This window comes from Myotis myotis, unplaced genomic scaffold (genome assembly GCF_014108235.1).
Source record: "Myotis myotis isolate mMyoMyo1 unplaced genomic scaffold, mMyoMyo1.p scaffold_m19_p_9, whole genome shotgun sequence".
Lineage (NCBI taxonomy): Eukaryota > Metazoa > Chordata > Mammalia > Chiroptera > Vespertilionidae > Myotis > Myotis myotis.
This window is the reverse complement of record NW_023416401.1, coordinates 27772291-27786945: the sequence shown is the minus strand read 5'-3', so window position 1 is coordinate 27786945 and position 14655 is coordinate 27772291. Positions and strand designations below refer to the sequence as shown.

At 40.5% G+C, this 14655-nt stretch overlaps 1 protein-coding gene across 10 annotated transcripts in view; it reads right to left on the bottom strand.

The window, feature by feature from the left end:
* The window catches only part of ARFGEF2 (ADP ribosylation factor guanine nucleotide exchange factor 2), an 85651-nt gene that overhangs the window by 8978 nt on the left and 62018 nt on the right, over positions 1–14655 (bottom strand). For all 10 annotated transcript variants that reach the window (XR_004969908.1, XR_004969905.1, XR_004969906.1 and 7 more), the window contains 8 exons: positions 11778–11938; positions 10463–10593; positions 10186–10315; positions 7881–8016; positions 6438–6576; positions 6278–6332; positions 4256–4370; positions 1466–1596 (listed from right to left, as the gene is read on the bottom strand). Coding sequence is in view for 6 of the 10 variants with exons in the window: in XM_036321757.1 (XP_036177650.1) it covers positions 1466–1596; positions 4256–4370; positions 6278–6332; positions 6438–6576; positions 7881–8016; positions 10186–10315; positions 10463–10593; positions 11778–11938 (998 nt within the window). In the remaining 4 variants the exon portion in view is untranslated. The remainder of the gene's footprint in view (positions 1–1465; positions 1597–4255; positions 4371–6277; positions 6333–6437; positions 6577–7880; positions 8017–10185; positions 10316–10462; positions 10594–11777; positions 11939–14655) is intronic.

Genomic DNA, 14655 nt, shown 5'->3' with positions numbered 1-14655 from the left:
GAGAGGTTAGGGGCGATCAGGCAGGCAGGTGAGCGATTAGGAGCCAGCGGTCCCAGATTGTGATTGGGCCTAAACTGGCAGTCGGACATCCCCCAAGGGGTCCCTGATTGGAGAGGGTGCAGGCTGGGCTGAGGGATCCCCCCCTCCCCCCGTACACAAATTTCATGAACTGAGCCACTAGTTTAATAATAATAAAGTACTGATACCGGCTGCAACATGAATGGAACTAGAAAATATTATGCTAAGTTAAAGAAGCCAGACACCAAAGCACACATATTATATGATTCCATTAATATGAAATAACCAGATTAGGCAAATCCAGAAGTAGATTTGATTAGTGGTTACTAAGGGCTGGAACCAGAAGGGAATGGAAAGTGACTGCTAATGGTTAGGGCATTCCCTTTGGCAGTGACAAAAAATATTCTGGAATTAGACCGTGGTGATATTTGTACAATTTTGTGAATATACTAAAACCACCAAATTGTACACTTAAAAAATACAGCCTTTGGCCCACAGATGTTTTGTTCATAAGTAATTATAGTACTTAATTAGGTGCTTTCCCATCTGAAACTATCTTAATTCTGGTTTCTCCTGAAAACTGGAAGACCATCAAGACTTGCCTCCCCTACAGCAGCACCACTGGAGCTGGGTATGGCTTTGGCTCTGACTGGGGCTCTCTGTCAGTAACACCCAGCCTGCAGCAAGCACTCACAGGATCTGCTAGCCCCTGAGGCACCTAAGTTTGAAACCCATGGTATAAGGTTACTGTTCATGTTTTGGACACTCAATTCTCTATTTCCAAGAATACTGGTGTGCACAGAAGATTGCGTATGTAAAACAAAACGTGAACTTTCTCAAGGAAAAACTGGTATTATCTGCATATGTTTCCCTCTCAGTTATTTGCAGTTAAATTATATACCAATTATGAGAAGTAGTCCTGTGATTAATAACATTAAATGTGGGGATGGCATCTGAGCAATGGTATGCTGGTAAATTGGCTCTCTGGGGAATAAAAATAAAAAGAAGCCCTGATGTTTAGCGTTTGCTGATTTCTGTGGTGTAAATACTTCCATCTCGGCCAATCTGAAGCTACCAATATTATTATTTTTTAAAAATATATTATTGATTTCAGAAAGGAAGGGAGAGGGAGAGAGAGATAGAAACATCAGTGATGAGAGAGAATCACTGATTGGCTGACTCCTGCATGCCTCCAACCGGGGATCGAGCCCACAACCCAGGCATGTGCCCTTGACCAGAATCGAACCTGAGACCCTTCAATCCACAGGCCGATGCTCTACCAACTGAGCCAAACCGGCTAGGGCCAATATGATGTTGAACACGGGGTTGGGAAAAGACGAGAATGATGGGCTCCTGCGAGCCAGTACCAGCTGGTTCCAGCACACCACTGCACCTGCACAACTTCCCCAGGAGCAAGGATGCCCTTCTCAAGGCCTGCTTTCATTACCTGGGCAGCAACCATGTGCTCGGCATCTTCTTTTTTGCTTGTTGCTGGGTAGAACACGATGTTGTCAATGGCTTGTATCAATTCCAACTGGACCACGCACTTGATGAGGAGGCTGGCAAACAGTTTCTGATCTATATTAGATGATAAAGATTAACCCTAATAATAATTCAGCCAGCATTGGATAAATATTCACTGAGCTCCTACTATGTGCCAGGCACGGTTCTTGATGCTGTGGCCTAACAATGAATAAGCAAGATAAAAATCCCTGCTCCCATGGAAGAAACAGACAACAAACAAGGTATCTAAGTGTATGACAGAGTATGTCAAATGATGAAGATGTACGTAGGGGTGGGGATAAGGTAAAGATGGGGTCAGGATTGGTTTGCAAATTTAAGCAATGTGGTCAGGAAAGGCCTCTCTGAAAATGTAGTATTTGACCAAAGACCAAGACCCGAAGAAGGAGAGGAATCAGCTATGGAAGTCCAGTGTCCTCCAGTCACCTTGTGGGCCACGCCTACAAAGCAGCTCAGGGCTGTGCCCTAGACACAGGAGGCCACAGGTTCCTATGGTGGCCAGACGCTCCTAAGAGGTTGTATCTGGGTCTTGAAGGGCGGGGCTCATTTAAGTTCTTAGTTCTGGATTGCCCTGGAGACAGGATTGCTTTCTGCATTTCCTACTTCAAGAGTCGTGTACCCCTTTTGGTGGTTATCCCATCTTTGACTAGTTAATAATTCTTTATGTTGAATTTTCCCTGTCCGTATTATCGGTGGGGTTTCTGCTAGACTCTGACTAGTGTTGCAGCCATCTTTTCTTCTAAATTCCTGGGCTCAGGGGCAGCCTATGTCAGGCACTTGATAGGTGTTAACTGACTTAACTATAGTAAAAGTATAGATTTCTATTCAACTTACTGTTATAGAATCAGAATATGGAAAACACTAAATGAAGTGTTTAGTGACGGCAAATAAGCATGGGTCATCTTCAAGTTTTTGAAAGTGGCTATGAAATTATGTAAGATCTCCATGGAGAATTCATTTTAATTAAAAAAGAATACAGTGGAGTTGCAATGTTGTAACTTACACCAATTCAATTATGCATCGTTGACCAAAAATAAGAACAAGGAAAGAAAACAATACAAGCAGAGGAAGAGATTCTCCTGCTGTTCTGCTCACTGAGCTGAAGCCTAGAAGGGAGGCGAGATGGGAGCCTGGAGAAACCAACATGCTCCTTGGAGGGACGGCAGGGTCTTGAGTCCCAGGCGTCTCTCAGCGTACAGCTGTTTTGCTGCACTGACAGAGGTTCTACACTTGCTCCCCATACACAAGCCAGCCCTTTACCTGGAGTTGATGAGGCAACAGTGCTCATGCTCTCAGGGACATGGGGAAATGGCTGTGCTGGTTAGTGGGAACAGTGCATCAGTCTCCAGCATGGTGCCTTGGTAATGCATTTCAAGGGGGATTAGATTTTATGCCTTCAAAAGATAATGAACACATGGCTTTGTCTGATGTGCTGTTAAGAAGTTAATGGCAATGCTAACACCTACAGCCTGGCATGTTGAGAAGTGGGTGAGTATGTTAGGAAGAAAAACAATGGGGCACATAACTTTAAAAAGAGCGGACTCACATCAGAACGGTTCTGATTTCTCAGTTAGCCAAAGTGTGCCTGAATCACAACTCTACTACATATTGCAGGTCATGCCATGGGTATGAGTCCCAGGCCACTGAAATGTAAAACTACCACCTCAGAGGGCTAGCATAAGGGTTACATGGGGTCACACACATGAAACACACTGTTCAGTGCTTGGCTCATAGCAACTGGTAAACATATTTTTTTTTAAGAAAGTGACAGACAGCAAAAAACACCAGAAGCAACACCATAAGATACAAATTGGTAAAAGTAATTTGAAGCTAACATCCAGAAAAGGGATCTCTAGCACAAAAAGAGCTCCTCCAAACCAATAAAAAAAGAGCAACAACCAATACAAAATGAGCAAAGATTATGAAGATAGTTCATAGAAAAGAAAATAGAACTGCTTCTTAAACACATTAAAAAATGGCTCAGTCTCACTCATTATTAAAAAGCTGCAAATTAAAATGACTCCAAATATACCAAATATCACCTAGGTGTTTCCAGAGATCATGTAAACAGGTATAACCTTAATGGGCAGCAATCTGGACTTATCTGCCAAAATGGCAAATAGCACTTATCAGTTAACCCTGCAATCCAATGACTAGAAATTTGGGTCATATGGTAACAGAAAAATTCATAAATGATGCACACTAGGTGATTCATGCAGTATTGACTGTAACATAAAAATAGTGGGAATAATACAAATGTCTTTTTGTAGGGACCCAATTACACAAATAACGCCTACAGACTGAAATAATATACAATCGTGCAGAAGAATGTGAAAGCTGCTTAGGTACTGATTTTGAATAAGCTCTAAGATATATTAAGTGATAAAATAATAATGCATAGTATTCTACAATTTGCATAAAGAGGAGAGAATTGATGTAAATGTATATACAGTATCTATATGTAGTATATATATATATCTGTAACTATCTATGTGTACATATATATTGGTGTGTCATGGATAAGCATTTCTTGCATATGAACAAATGTCTCTGGAAAGGCACATAAGAAACTGGAGGTACTGGCGGCCAGATGGGAAGGAACTGGCAGACTGAGGCACAGCGTGGTCATGTTTACCCTTTTGTGTCTTCTGAGTATCTGAACCATGTAAATGTGTTACCTATTTAAAATAAATAAAAAATAAAAAAGTGGTCTTACTTGCGTATGGTCTACCTTTCCAGCTCTCATCAGTGGGGTTAGAGAGCTGGCTCTGGCCTCTCTCAGAGGCATTTTTGTCTATGCTGCTTAGAGACTGGCGGTCCAAATCCACATCCTAAAAGTAAACCAGAGAGAAAAACAACGGTCACTTTCTCTTCATCTGTAATTCAGCACCTAAGGAGAGCGGTGCCTGTTTTAACACTGGGGCCCAACTTAAACGTAAGTGTCTTGCTCAGCTTGAAGTACAATTACATTGCATGCTTAAAGTGACACTTCTCAGAGGCTGCACAGGAAAGATTACGAATTTCAATGATTTCTTCCCTCCATTAAACCTTCATATTTTCTCATTCCAATTTAGAGGGCATTTCTCGACATATGATTTAACAATGAGCATGACCAAATTTTAATGAGATCAAATTAAAAAATAAACTAGTGCAATAGCTCGCCCTTTTTCCTTTTTAAACTGACTACAGAAGACAGAGTTTAATAGCTATGTATGGTGTCATGGGGATACTGGATTTATTGGGGGGATTACTTTGTAAGTTATATAAATGTCTAACCACGATGCTATATACCTGAAACTAATATAATATTGAATATGTCAACCATAATTGAAAAAATAAAAAAGTTATAAAATGAAAAAAACCCACCAGAAAGTTTAAATAATGGGCTTCAAGAAAAGTTGCTATATCCCAAAATGCCTTTTGAAATCTAATGCCCTTTTTGTTATTTGGGACTAGACGTTAATATTACAAACACTGCCTGGCTGGTGTGGCTGAGTGTTGACCCATGAACCAGGAGGTCACGGTTCGGTTTTTGGTCAGGGAGCATGCCCGGGTTGCGGGCTCAATTGTGTGTGTGTGTGTGTGTTTGTGTGTGTGTGCATGCATGTGTGGTCCAGGAGGCAGCTGATTGATGATTCTCATCATTGATGTTTCTCTCTCCCCTTCTTTCCTCTCTGAAATCAATATAAAAACACATTTAAAATAAATTACAAACACTTGTAAAATACTGGTAAACCAAAGTATTTTAAAGTGGGACTTGAATTAGAACTTTATGTTGCTGCACACAAAAAACAACTACTACTTGGTAGTCTGTGTATAACTTCCGTTATACAGCCAATGTATTGTTAACGTTTAGTAAGTGTCAACATGCTGCAGCTGATGCTCTAGTTCAGTGATGGCGAACCTTTTCAGCTTGGCGTGTCAGCATTTTGAAAAACCCTAACTTAACTCTGGTGTCACATATAGAAATTATTTGATATTTGCAACCATAGTAAAACAAAGACTTATATTTTTGATATTTATTTTATATATTTAAATGCCATTTAACAAAGAAAAATCAACCAAAAAAATGAGTTCGCATGTCACCTCTGACACCTGTGTCATAGGTTCGCCATCACTGCTCTAGTTAATCCTTGCTTAGTTGGAAAGCCAGGTATGAAAGTATGGCATATACTGAACATTCTTTTCTATACAAATGATTAATTTATTCTGAAAACAAGCAAACAAATAAACAAAAAAACCCCCTAAAAACTACTACTTCATTGGTGGAGAGAAAATGCACTCTCTACTTAGGAGGATTATAAATAAAGAAAATTACACGGAAGTATTTATAACAGTGAAGTATGGGAACTGACCTATCCAACAAGGGAGAATTCATTAAATAAATTATAATAACGTGCAGCTACTGAAAAGGCTGTTCTCAGAGAATATTTAAAATATGGGAAAATGCTCACAATGTTAATACATTATGTGCCAAGTAAGCCAAATTTCAAATATGTGGGTTACGTGAGTGCAGTCACATAAGAAAAAACTAGAAATGTTTTGTGTTTTTTATTGAGTGAGATGACTTATTTTCGTAATATTTTTCTACACTTTTGAAAAACCGTGTTAATGAACATGTATCGTTTTTAGATCTTACAACGATTTTAACTCACTTCCCATCAGGAAAGCATTAACTCTTTGGGCTGCTAAATCTTTTACTATAAAACGAGAAAAGAGAACCAAAAAGAAATCTTACCAAATGTTTTTCTGATGAGTCTTCCTCCATTCCTACAGGCCTCCACGTCAGCAAGCTTGAGAAAATGCAGAAAAGGAAAATGATCACTTGAAAGGCAACGCAGAGCTCTAAGACTCCACTGCACACACAAACAAATAACGACAATCACACTGACACTTACACATGTGGGATGGTTGTTTTGAAAATATCCATCATACAACTGCACGTTTTATCCCAGACATCAGGACTGAATTTCTCTCCATTGGATATTACTAAGTTTTCTAAGCAATTTGTACCTGATCGAGCCAACTGCTCATTATCTGTAAAATAAAATAATATCTATCATTAAACTTCAACTGCTCTTTGATTCCAAACAGATTGCTGATGCTTCATGTTGTGAAGTGGAGACTATGCCACTGGTGGGTTTATAGGCTTTTAATTAATGCAGGATTGCTACAGATAGTACTAACATTTTTATAGTTCAAGTGGGGGAGAAATTATTTCTCATAGCTTTACTGCTAGGGATCGGAAGAAGGTCAACATTTTGCTACCTAATTAACTGGCTTCTTGTATGAGAAATGGTAAAAGAAGATGGGAAGGATCAGAACAGTGTTTTTAAAAATGTAGTCATTCAAATTCTATTTTTCCAATTTTTGCCATATCAGTATCAACTGCTTTATCATTTATTTTAAAACTGAGTCACTTTTTGAAAAGCTTAAATTAAGCCTCATCTTACGAAGCCAAAACTATCTAATGCATCCAGATCTAATGTGCTATGTGGGTATTTTTCCTAATGCACACTAAATAAACACCTAAGTATTAAAACAAAAAATGTCCATCGATGAAGCTATTGCTCTTGACTCCCACAGTACATTTATTTTATTTTATTTTTTAAAAATATATTTTATTGATTTTTTACAGGGAGGGAGGGAGAGGGATAGAGAGTTAGAAACATCGATAAGCGAGAAACATCGATCAACTGCCTCCTGCACGCCCCCCACTGGGGATGTGCCCGCAGCCAAGGTATATGCCCTTGACCGGAATCGAACCTGGGACCCTTGAGTCCGCAGGCTGATGCTCTATCCACTGAGCCAAACCGGTTAGGGCTCCCACAGTACATTTAAAAAACATTTTATTATAGAAAATTTTAAACACAGACAAAAATAGAAAAGAATAGTGTAACTTACAAAAAGGTACATCTTTTAAAATATAAAAATACATCCCATCTTAAAGAAATATAAGCTGACTTGGTTGATTGTTTTTATGTTCTAATTAAAATTTTAAAAATACATTTTCACCAATGAAATTAGGGGTGGGGAACATCCAGCTAGAGGGCCGCCTAAGGCTGGGAAAATCATTTGGTCTGGCCCTGCCAAGGCATTAGGGTGAGTTATTAAATGTTTGACCAAATATAGCATCGAATTTTTAAGCTGATAATTTTGTATGGCCTGTGAATGATGTTATAAATATCAAAATGGCCCTTGGCAGAAAAAAGGTTCCCCTCCCTTGAATGAAATGATACAGTGTACTCTTTGTCATTATAGCCATGCTTTTATATGTGGAAAAAATTAGTCTCTCATGAAGGACTATGTCAAGATAAATGATGCCTAGAGACATAGAATACCTTGTTTTACACACCACTGCAACTGTGCAAATATATCAGAAAGAAGAACTTCATTCAAAGCTTCATAAAACTGGGTAAATACGTCACAAATAGCATAAAGTGCATGATTACAAGTTGTTGTCATCCACTCAGATTTCTGGAAAAACAGTAAAAAGATAATATTTAAAGACCTCTCAGTCCCAGACATCATTGACAAACTATTCTAGAAAGCAATCTAGCATCGTGTATCAACAGTCCTATCAGTTCACATCCATTGGTGCAATAACACTTCTAGGAATGAACCCAAAAGAAATAATCAAAGATTTGTGTGGGTGAGGTTTATGTTTATCACACTGGTATTTATACACTGTAAACACAGATACAAACTCATGTCCAGCAATGTGCGATTAAATCGAGTACATCCATTTGACAGAACATTAAACAGTCATTCAAAGTATTACTTACAAAAATTTCTAATGATTTGGAAAAAATGAATATAAGATTATGCTAAATATACCATACATCAAAAATTTAAATATTAAAAATGAGTAAATAGGCATCTTTCAAAGAAGATATAAAAATGGCCAATAGCCACAGGGCAAGGTAGTCAACATCACTAAACATTAGGGAAATGAAAATCAAAACCACAATGAGATATCTCCTCACAGTTGTTAGAATGGTATTCATCAAAAAGACAAGAGATAAATGCTGGAGAGGATGTGGAGAAGAGAGAACACTTGTGTACTGTAAATTGGTACAGCCACTATGAAAAACAGTATGGAGGCTCCTAAAAAGAATAAAAGAATATATATATATATATATCTACCATATGATCCAATAAATTCTACTTCTAGATATATATCCGAAAAAACTATGTTGAAGAAATGTCTAGCCCTGACTGGTTTTGCTCAGTGGTTAGAGCGTTGGCCTATGGACCGAAGGGTACCAAGTTTGATTACCAGTCAAGGGCACATACCTTTGTTGTGGGTTTGATCTCTGGCCCTGGTCAGGGTGCATGCAGGAGGCAACCAGTAGATGTGTCACTCTCACATCTCTGGCCTATCAAATTAATGATTAAATAAATTACAAAGAGCTGGAGTGGATACGGGGAAGCGGTAACTCGCATACATTGCTGGCAGAAGTGTGAATAGCTGTAAGTGTATTTGGAGGTCAACTAGAAGTATCAAAAGCCTCAGTGATGTGCAAGCCCCAAACCTGGCAGTCAGACCACTTCTCCTAAAAGCAAACTGTAGCTGCAAAATGTTCATTTCATTGCTGTCTAAAGGAAAATTGGAAACAATCTTCCGTGGACTATGGAACATCCACAGATAGGAATGTTTTGCAGTCCTTAAAAACATTGTGGAGGACAAGCTGCAGTTGTAAAAAAACACACATTAAGTTAAAAAAGCAGTTCCCAGTATATGACGGGATTCCATTTTTGTTAAAAAAAGAAAAGTGTATAATACACACACACACAACACACACGGCATATCTGAAGGGGTTAACAGTGGTAACCTGTGGAAGTTTTAAACTGTGGGTGCTTAAATTTTTTCTGTTTTCCAATTTGTTTTATAATGAAGAAAAATTTTAATTACCTTAATATAAGATTAGAAAACTGTATCTACACTATAACCAGGTCCATTCAACAACCTTATTTAATCTACATAAAAGACAGAGGAAAACTTGCCAAAACATTAACTCTAATTTTGGAATGATTTTAAATGATGTTTTTTATATTCCTAATATTCCATATTAAGTATATGTTCCTTCCATATCAGGGGGAGGGAGGGAATGCTGTTCCTAAAAGAAGGTAAAAAAGTTACTCTCCCATCTTAAAATCTTGAGCTAGAATGCCTTCTCCTCAGCCCTTTACCTCCAGGGGAGAAATAACGAAGACAACTAAAAACATCTCACATCTTTTTAAAAAAGGCCTAATATTTGCTGACATCATCTGACTGCAACTTCATATTAAAAACCCTTTTAAGTGTGTTTTTGAAGGGACAGAGTCACTCCACTTTTTACTGATTGTTCAGAAGTTAAGTGAACCAGTCAGGTGCCCTGCTGATCTGGCAGGTACGATGCCTCAGGGCCAAAAAGGCAGAGCGTGGTGATTTATTTCCACTCGTCCTCAGACAGGGAGGGCTTCTTCTATTAGTTGATATTGGTAGAAGAGTGCCAGGAAGGGTGTTCCCATTTTTAAAACACATCTCAAGTGGCTCAGTATTTAAGACTTCCATGTAGATGAGGACACAACCCCCAGAGGCAGACAAAGGCCAGAGAGGCTCGTCTCCCATCCCATCCCAGCTGCGCTGTAGTCATCACCTACCTCCGACTGCTGCTCCGGGAGTTTCATATTATCAAAAATCCTGAACACGATTCTGAACAGGTCCTGCCACCAGTGCTTTTCAAAGGTGTGGCCATAGCTCTTCATGATCTCGAACATGACCGTGAGTCCTCTGCAGGAAACAAAGCCAGGAGCAGAAGAGGGAAGGGGGTGGGGGAAGAGAACAGCAGAGAAGAGAGGGGGAGAGCATGGGATCAGGTGAGCAGGTGACTGAGGCTCATTCAGTGATGGGAGGGGCACCGCCCTGAGACACAGTTACCTTGTCCGCACATCTAGCTTGCACCTATTGATGATGCAGGAGAGCTCAAACAGAATGGGGAACCAGCCTCGGACCCAGACTCTGTCACCAGGAGCCACATTCATGTCATCGCTTGTGTATTCTTGTAGTACCTACAATGAAAGTCACCTGTCAGATATAGACTATGCAAGCAAAAGGAAGGAAGTGAAAGGGAACTACACAGGGGGCAAGGCCTCACACACGTTCTCTCCTGAAAGTATCCATTCAGCAAGGGATGCTGCAAAATCTTAGGTCTTAGGTCTTTCTGGAATGTTAATACAGTACTTAAAGTACTACTTAAAATAATAGCAGCAGCAGCTACTATTACTGAATGCTTGTCATGGGCCAGGGACTGTACAAGTGCTCTACATGGTTTAATAATTCTCACAATGATTCTGAGAGGCAGGGAAAAAATGATGGTCCCATTTTATAGATGAATCAACTGAGGCACTTAAGAGTTTAAGTAAACTGTCCAAGGTCATGCAGTTAAGAGCTGGCAGTCTTTCCATAGCCTGGATGTGAGGCCCTATCTCTAGGATTTCTAGCCCTCTGCTCTGTAACCACTCTTAAAGTGGCATTGTTTGTTGTAAAGGAATTTCTTTATCAACTCTGGTTATCTAACATTAGGCAATTTCTCTCTGTGCTTCAGTTAACTCCCCTGCACAATGGGGATATAACTACCCACCTCATAGGTCTGCTTTGAAGATTACATAAATCAACGCACAGTGCCTAGAATGGTGCCTGACATGTAGTAAGTGCTCAGCCGATAGTGGCTCTCATTATCATCATCATCTTAATGAGCTGTTGTAGGGGACCTAGCATGTCATCTCAGGGGCTTACAGTTCTGCAAAGAATGCTTGACAAGAGATCTAGCCACCATAGTTTATGTTTGTTTCCACCCAATTTCAGTGTTTTGAGATTGTCATTTAAACCAAGCAGGCCTCCTTAGATAGATGAGACATGATAGAAAAACCCAAAATATTTCCAGGTGATTTTTCAATGTGACTTCCCAGCCATGTCACAATGGCATAATGTCATTTCCTAAAAGGGAGGTTTATTTTCCTTCAAATAGAAAGGTCTAGCTTGTTCAGTTTTGCGAAAATTCAAAGCTAAAATACTATTATTGTCTACAAAATAGTTTGTAGGATACCAAATAAAAGTTCAGTTGAATAAAGTAATTTCATAAATACAAAATACAGAAAAGGTATAACCCCTACAATGGAAAGCTCTCTGCCAGGAGTGGGGTTTTGGCCCCACAACTCCTTCCCCTCATCTCCCACATGAGTGAGGAATGTACCCGAGGCCTCTCGGAGACATATTTGGCACAGAAACGGATGAGCCGGATGGCTTCCATGCTGGTGTCAGGGAAAGCGGCGTTGCAGGCAAACTCCGACAAGCACTTCACAGCATCCTGAAAGGAGTCGATGGCTGCAGGGAAATGGTGCTGGAAAATAGTTGCTGGGGAGACAAAGGCACATAAAAAAAAATAAGACCAGGATTTAGAAATGGGGATTAGAGACAGACACACACACATACCCCAGAGAGGATTTCTTCTGTGAAAATCTAAGAAAAGCATGTCAGTATTTCTGTAAGACAGTGCTTCTTAGTCAATTATTCAGGAATAAGTGCACTGGGTACAATTTGGGCTAAACTGGTTCCTGAGCTCAAACAATGACGTAAAGACCCAAATAATAATTCATTCAATAAACATTTGAGTGTCAACTATGTGCAAAGCATGGTTATGGGCCCTGGAGACAGAGATGATGAATCAAACTTGCTGCCTCATGGTGCTCGTGCTCCAATGGGCAAGACAGACAACAATCACCTAAGTCAATACATACATAAGATAATCTCAGGTGGGGTGAGTTCTAGATAAGGGCAGAAGGTAAGAGGGCTGTTTAGGCTGGTGGTCGGGGAGACCTCTCCGAATAGGTCCTGAGAAGTGTCCCTAAGGAAGTGAGAGAGGGTGAGCCATGAGAAAGCCAAGCTGCAGCAGGATGCCAAGGTGTCATTTAACTGAGGCTGCTTTAGAATGGAGCTTGAGGAACAACGTAAGACGTAAACACTGATCTGTGTTGTGCCGTTGCCCATAGTGGTTTGTCTGCCAAAAGCTGAGCCCTGAGCAAGGCTCTGGCCTAGTCTGTGATCCTGACCTCATCCCTTAATTCTCTGGTTGTTTCCTTCCTAAGACCACACCTTGTGCTACCTTGCTGAATGGAATCTTGTAAAGATAAATGTCAATTGCTGGGGTCCAACCCCAGCAGGTCCAGGGGTCTCCAAAGGTGTGGACGGAGTCGGCGAAGAAGGAATGACACAGAGGCAGCGTTCAGTTGATCAGCATGGTTGGGTTCTCTTGCCTGGTTCTATTGCCAGGTTCTGTAGGTTCTCCAGCCAGGTTCTCCAGGTTCTCCAGCCAGGTTCTGTAGCCATGTTCCCTTGCTAGGTTCTCCAGCCAGGTTCTGTCCAGGTTCTCCAGCCAGGTTCAGTCACCAGGTTCTAGTCAGGTTCTCTTGCCATGTTCTATCCAGGTTCTGTAGCCAGGTTCTGTCTCAAGGTTCTTCAGCCAGGTTCTGTCTAGTTTCTCCAGCCAAGTTCTGTAGCCAGGTTCTGTCCAGGATCTTTTGCCATGTTCTCTCGCTAGGTTCTGTCTCTAGGTTCTGTGGCCAGTTTCTGTCCAGGATCTTTTGCCAGGTTCTTTCCAGCGAAGTTCTTCTGTCTCTAGGTTCTGTGTAGGTTCTGTGTCTAGGTTCTGTGTCTAGGTTCTGTGTCCTGTTGTCTTGTTACATCTGTATTTATACCAGTTGATTCCAATCCTATCAATCTCTATTCCAAAGGTTAGGGCGTTTCTTATCTCCATTCCAGGGAGTAAAGATTATGTAGCTTAAGCATGATTGTTCGTAGTTAAAGTGATTAATTACCCGCCTGGCACTTAGTTAAGGGGTTTTATTCCCTCCCTAACTTCAGGGGAAAATCCCTACCTGGGGAAACAACCTTTCTCAGAGAGGTGACCTTGGTTAAAACACATAGTGCCAAGAAGGTGAGCAAACACATTAAGAACAGTATGCCATATATGCCAGGTCCCTTGAAACAGCAAGGATGGACCGGCTCCCGGCAGTCAATGAGCTAAAGGTTAAAGGCAATTTAGAAACCTAAAGTTTTCAAAACCCTACAAATATCACATGATCTAGGAGAAATATATGCGTACCAAGAAGTTTACAAAAAGTTAAAAAAATGAAAAAAGATGAAAGGTGACCCAATGCTTTACAATTTCCACGAAGACCAAGACCAGTAAACATCTTGTTACATGATCACAGGCAGGACAGGGACTTCTGGTCAGTCTAGGGTAGAGGGACATAGTGCTGGATTGCCTGGTGTGAATCCTACTCCACCACTTCCTAGCTGCGTGACCTTGGGCAAGTTGTTCTACTTTATTTTTTGATGTCTCGGTTTTCTCTTCAGTAAAATGGGGAAAACAATGGTGTAGTCACTTCTCATTAATCATGGTAGTGGGTTCTCTAGAGTAGCTATGAACACTGAATTAGCAATTTCTGAACTATCACTTCTAGGGGAAATTCGGGGTTAGGTTCCTACGAGCCTCGGGCCATCACACTCTCATCAACTGATCACTACGTAACCTTGCTTTATGTGCATCTGTTTAAAGACACCTTATTTAATATATACTGTTGGCTCATTAACAATGAACTCACAGCCAACAAAGCACTGTAACTCATGCCTGAATGAAGTTTATGTAAAACATGTATTTTCTCCATAAGGCACATCACAGCCTTCCTGTGCTTACGGACACAGGACAGCACTTTAGCACTATGTACAGAGCCATTTTAAATGGCAAAGTCACCAACAATAAGACAAAAATGCAAAAAACGTGGCAGTAAGTGCACTATGAAAAGGACGCTTGCATATTTACAGTAAAAGAGCTGAAACAAGAAGGCAGAGCATGACCTTCTAACCCAGCTGGGAATGTGTACCTTGGGCGACTCAAGTATTTCGCTGTTCTGTGCATGTGCACGTCCACAAATGGCAACAAAAGTGCCAGGAGTATTCGTGGGGGTTACGTATAAATTTCAGCAAGCAGGTGAATTCACCAACATGGACGCTGCGAATAATGAATTGACAGTATTTCCTTCACAGGGATGCTGTGCACGTGTCAAGAATGT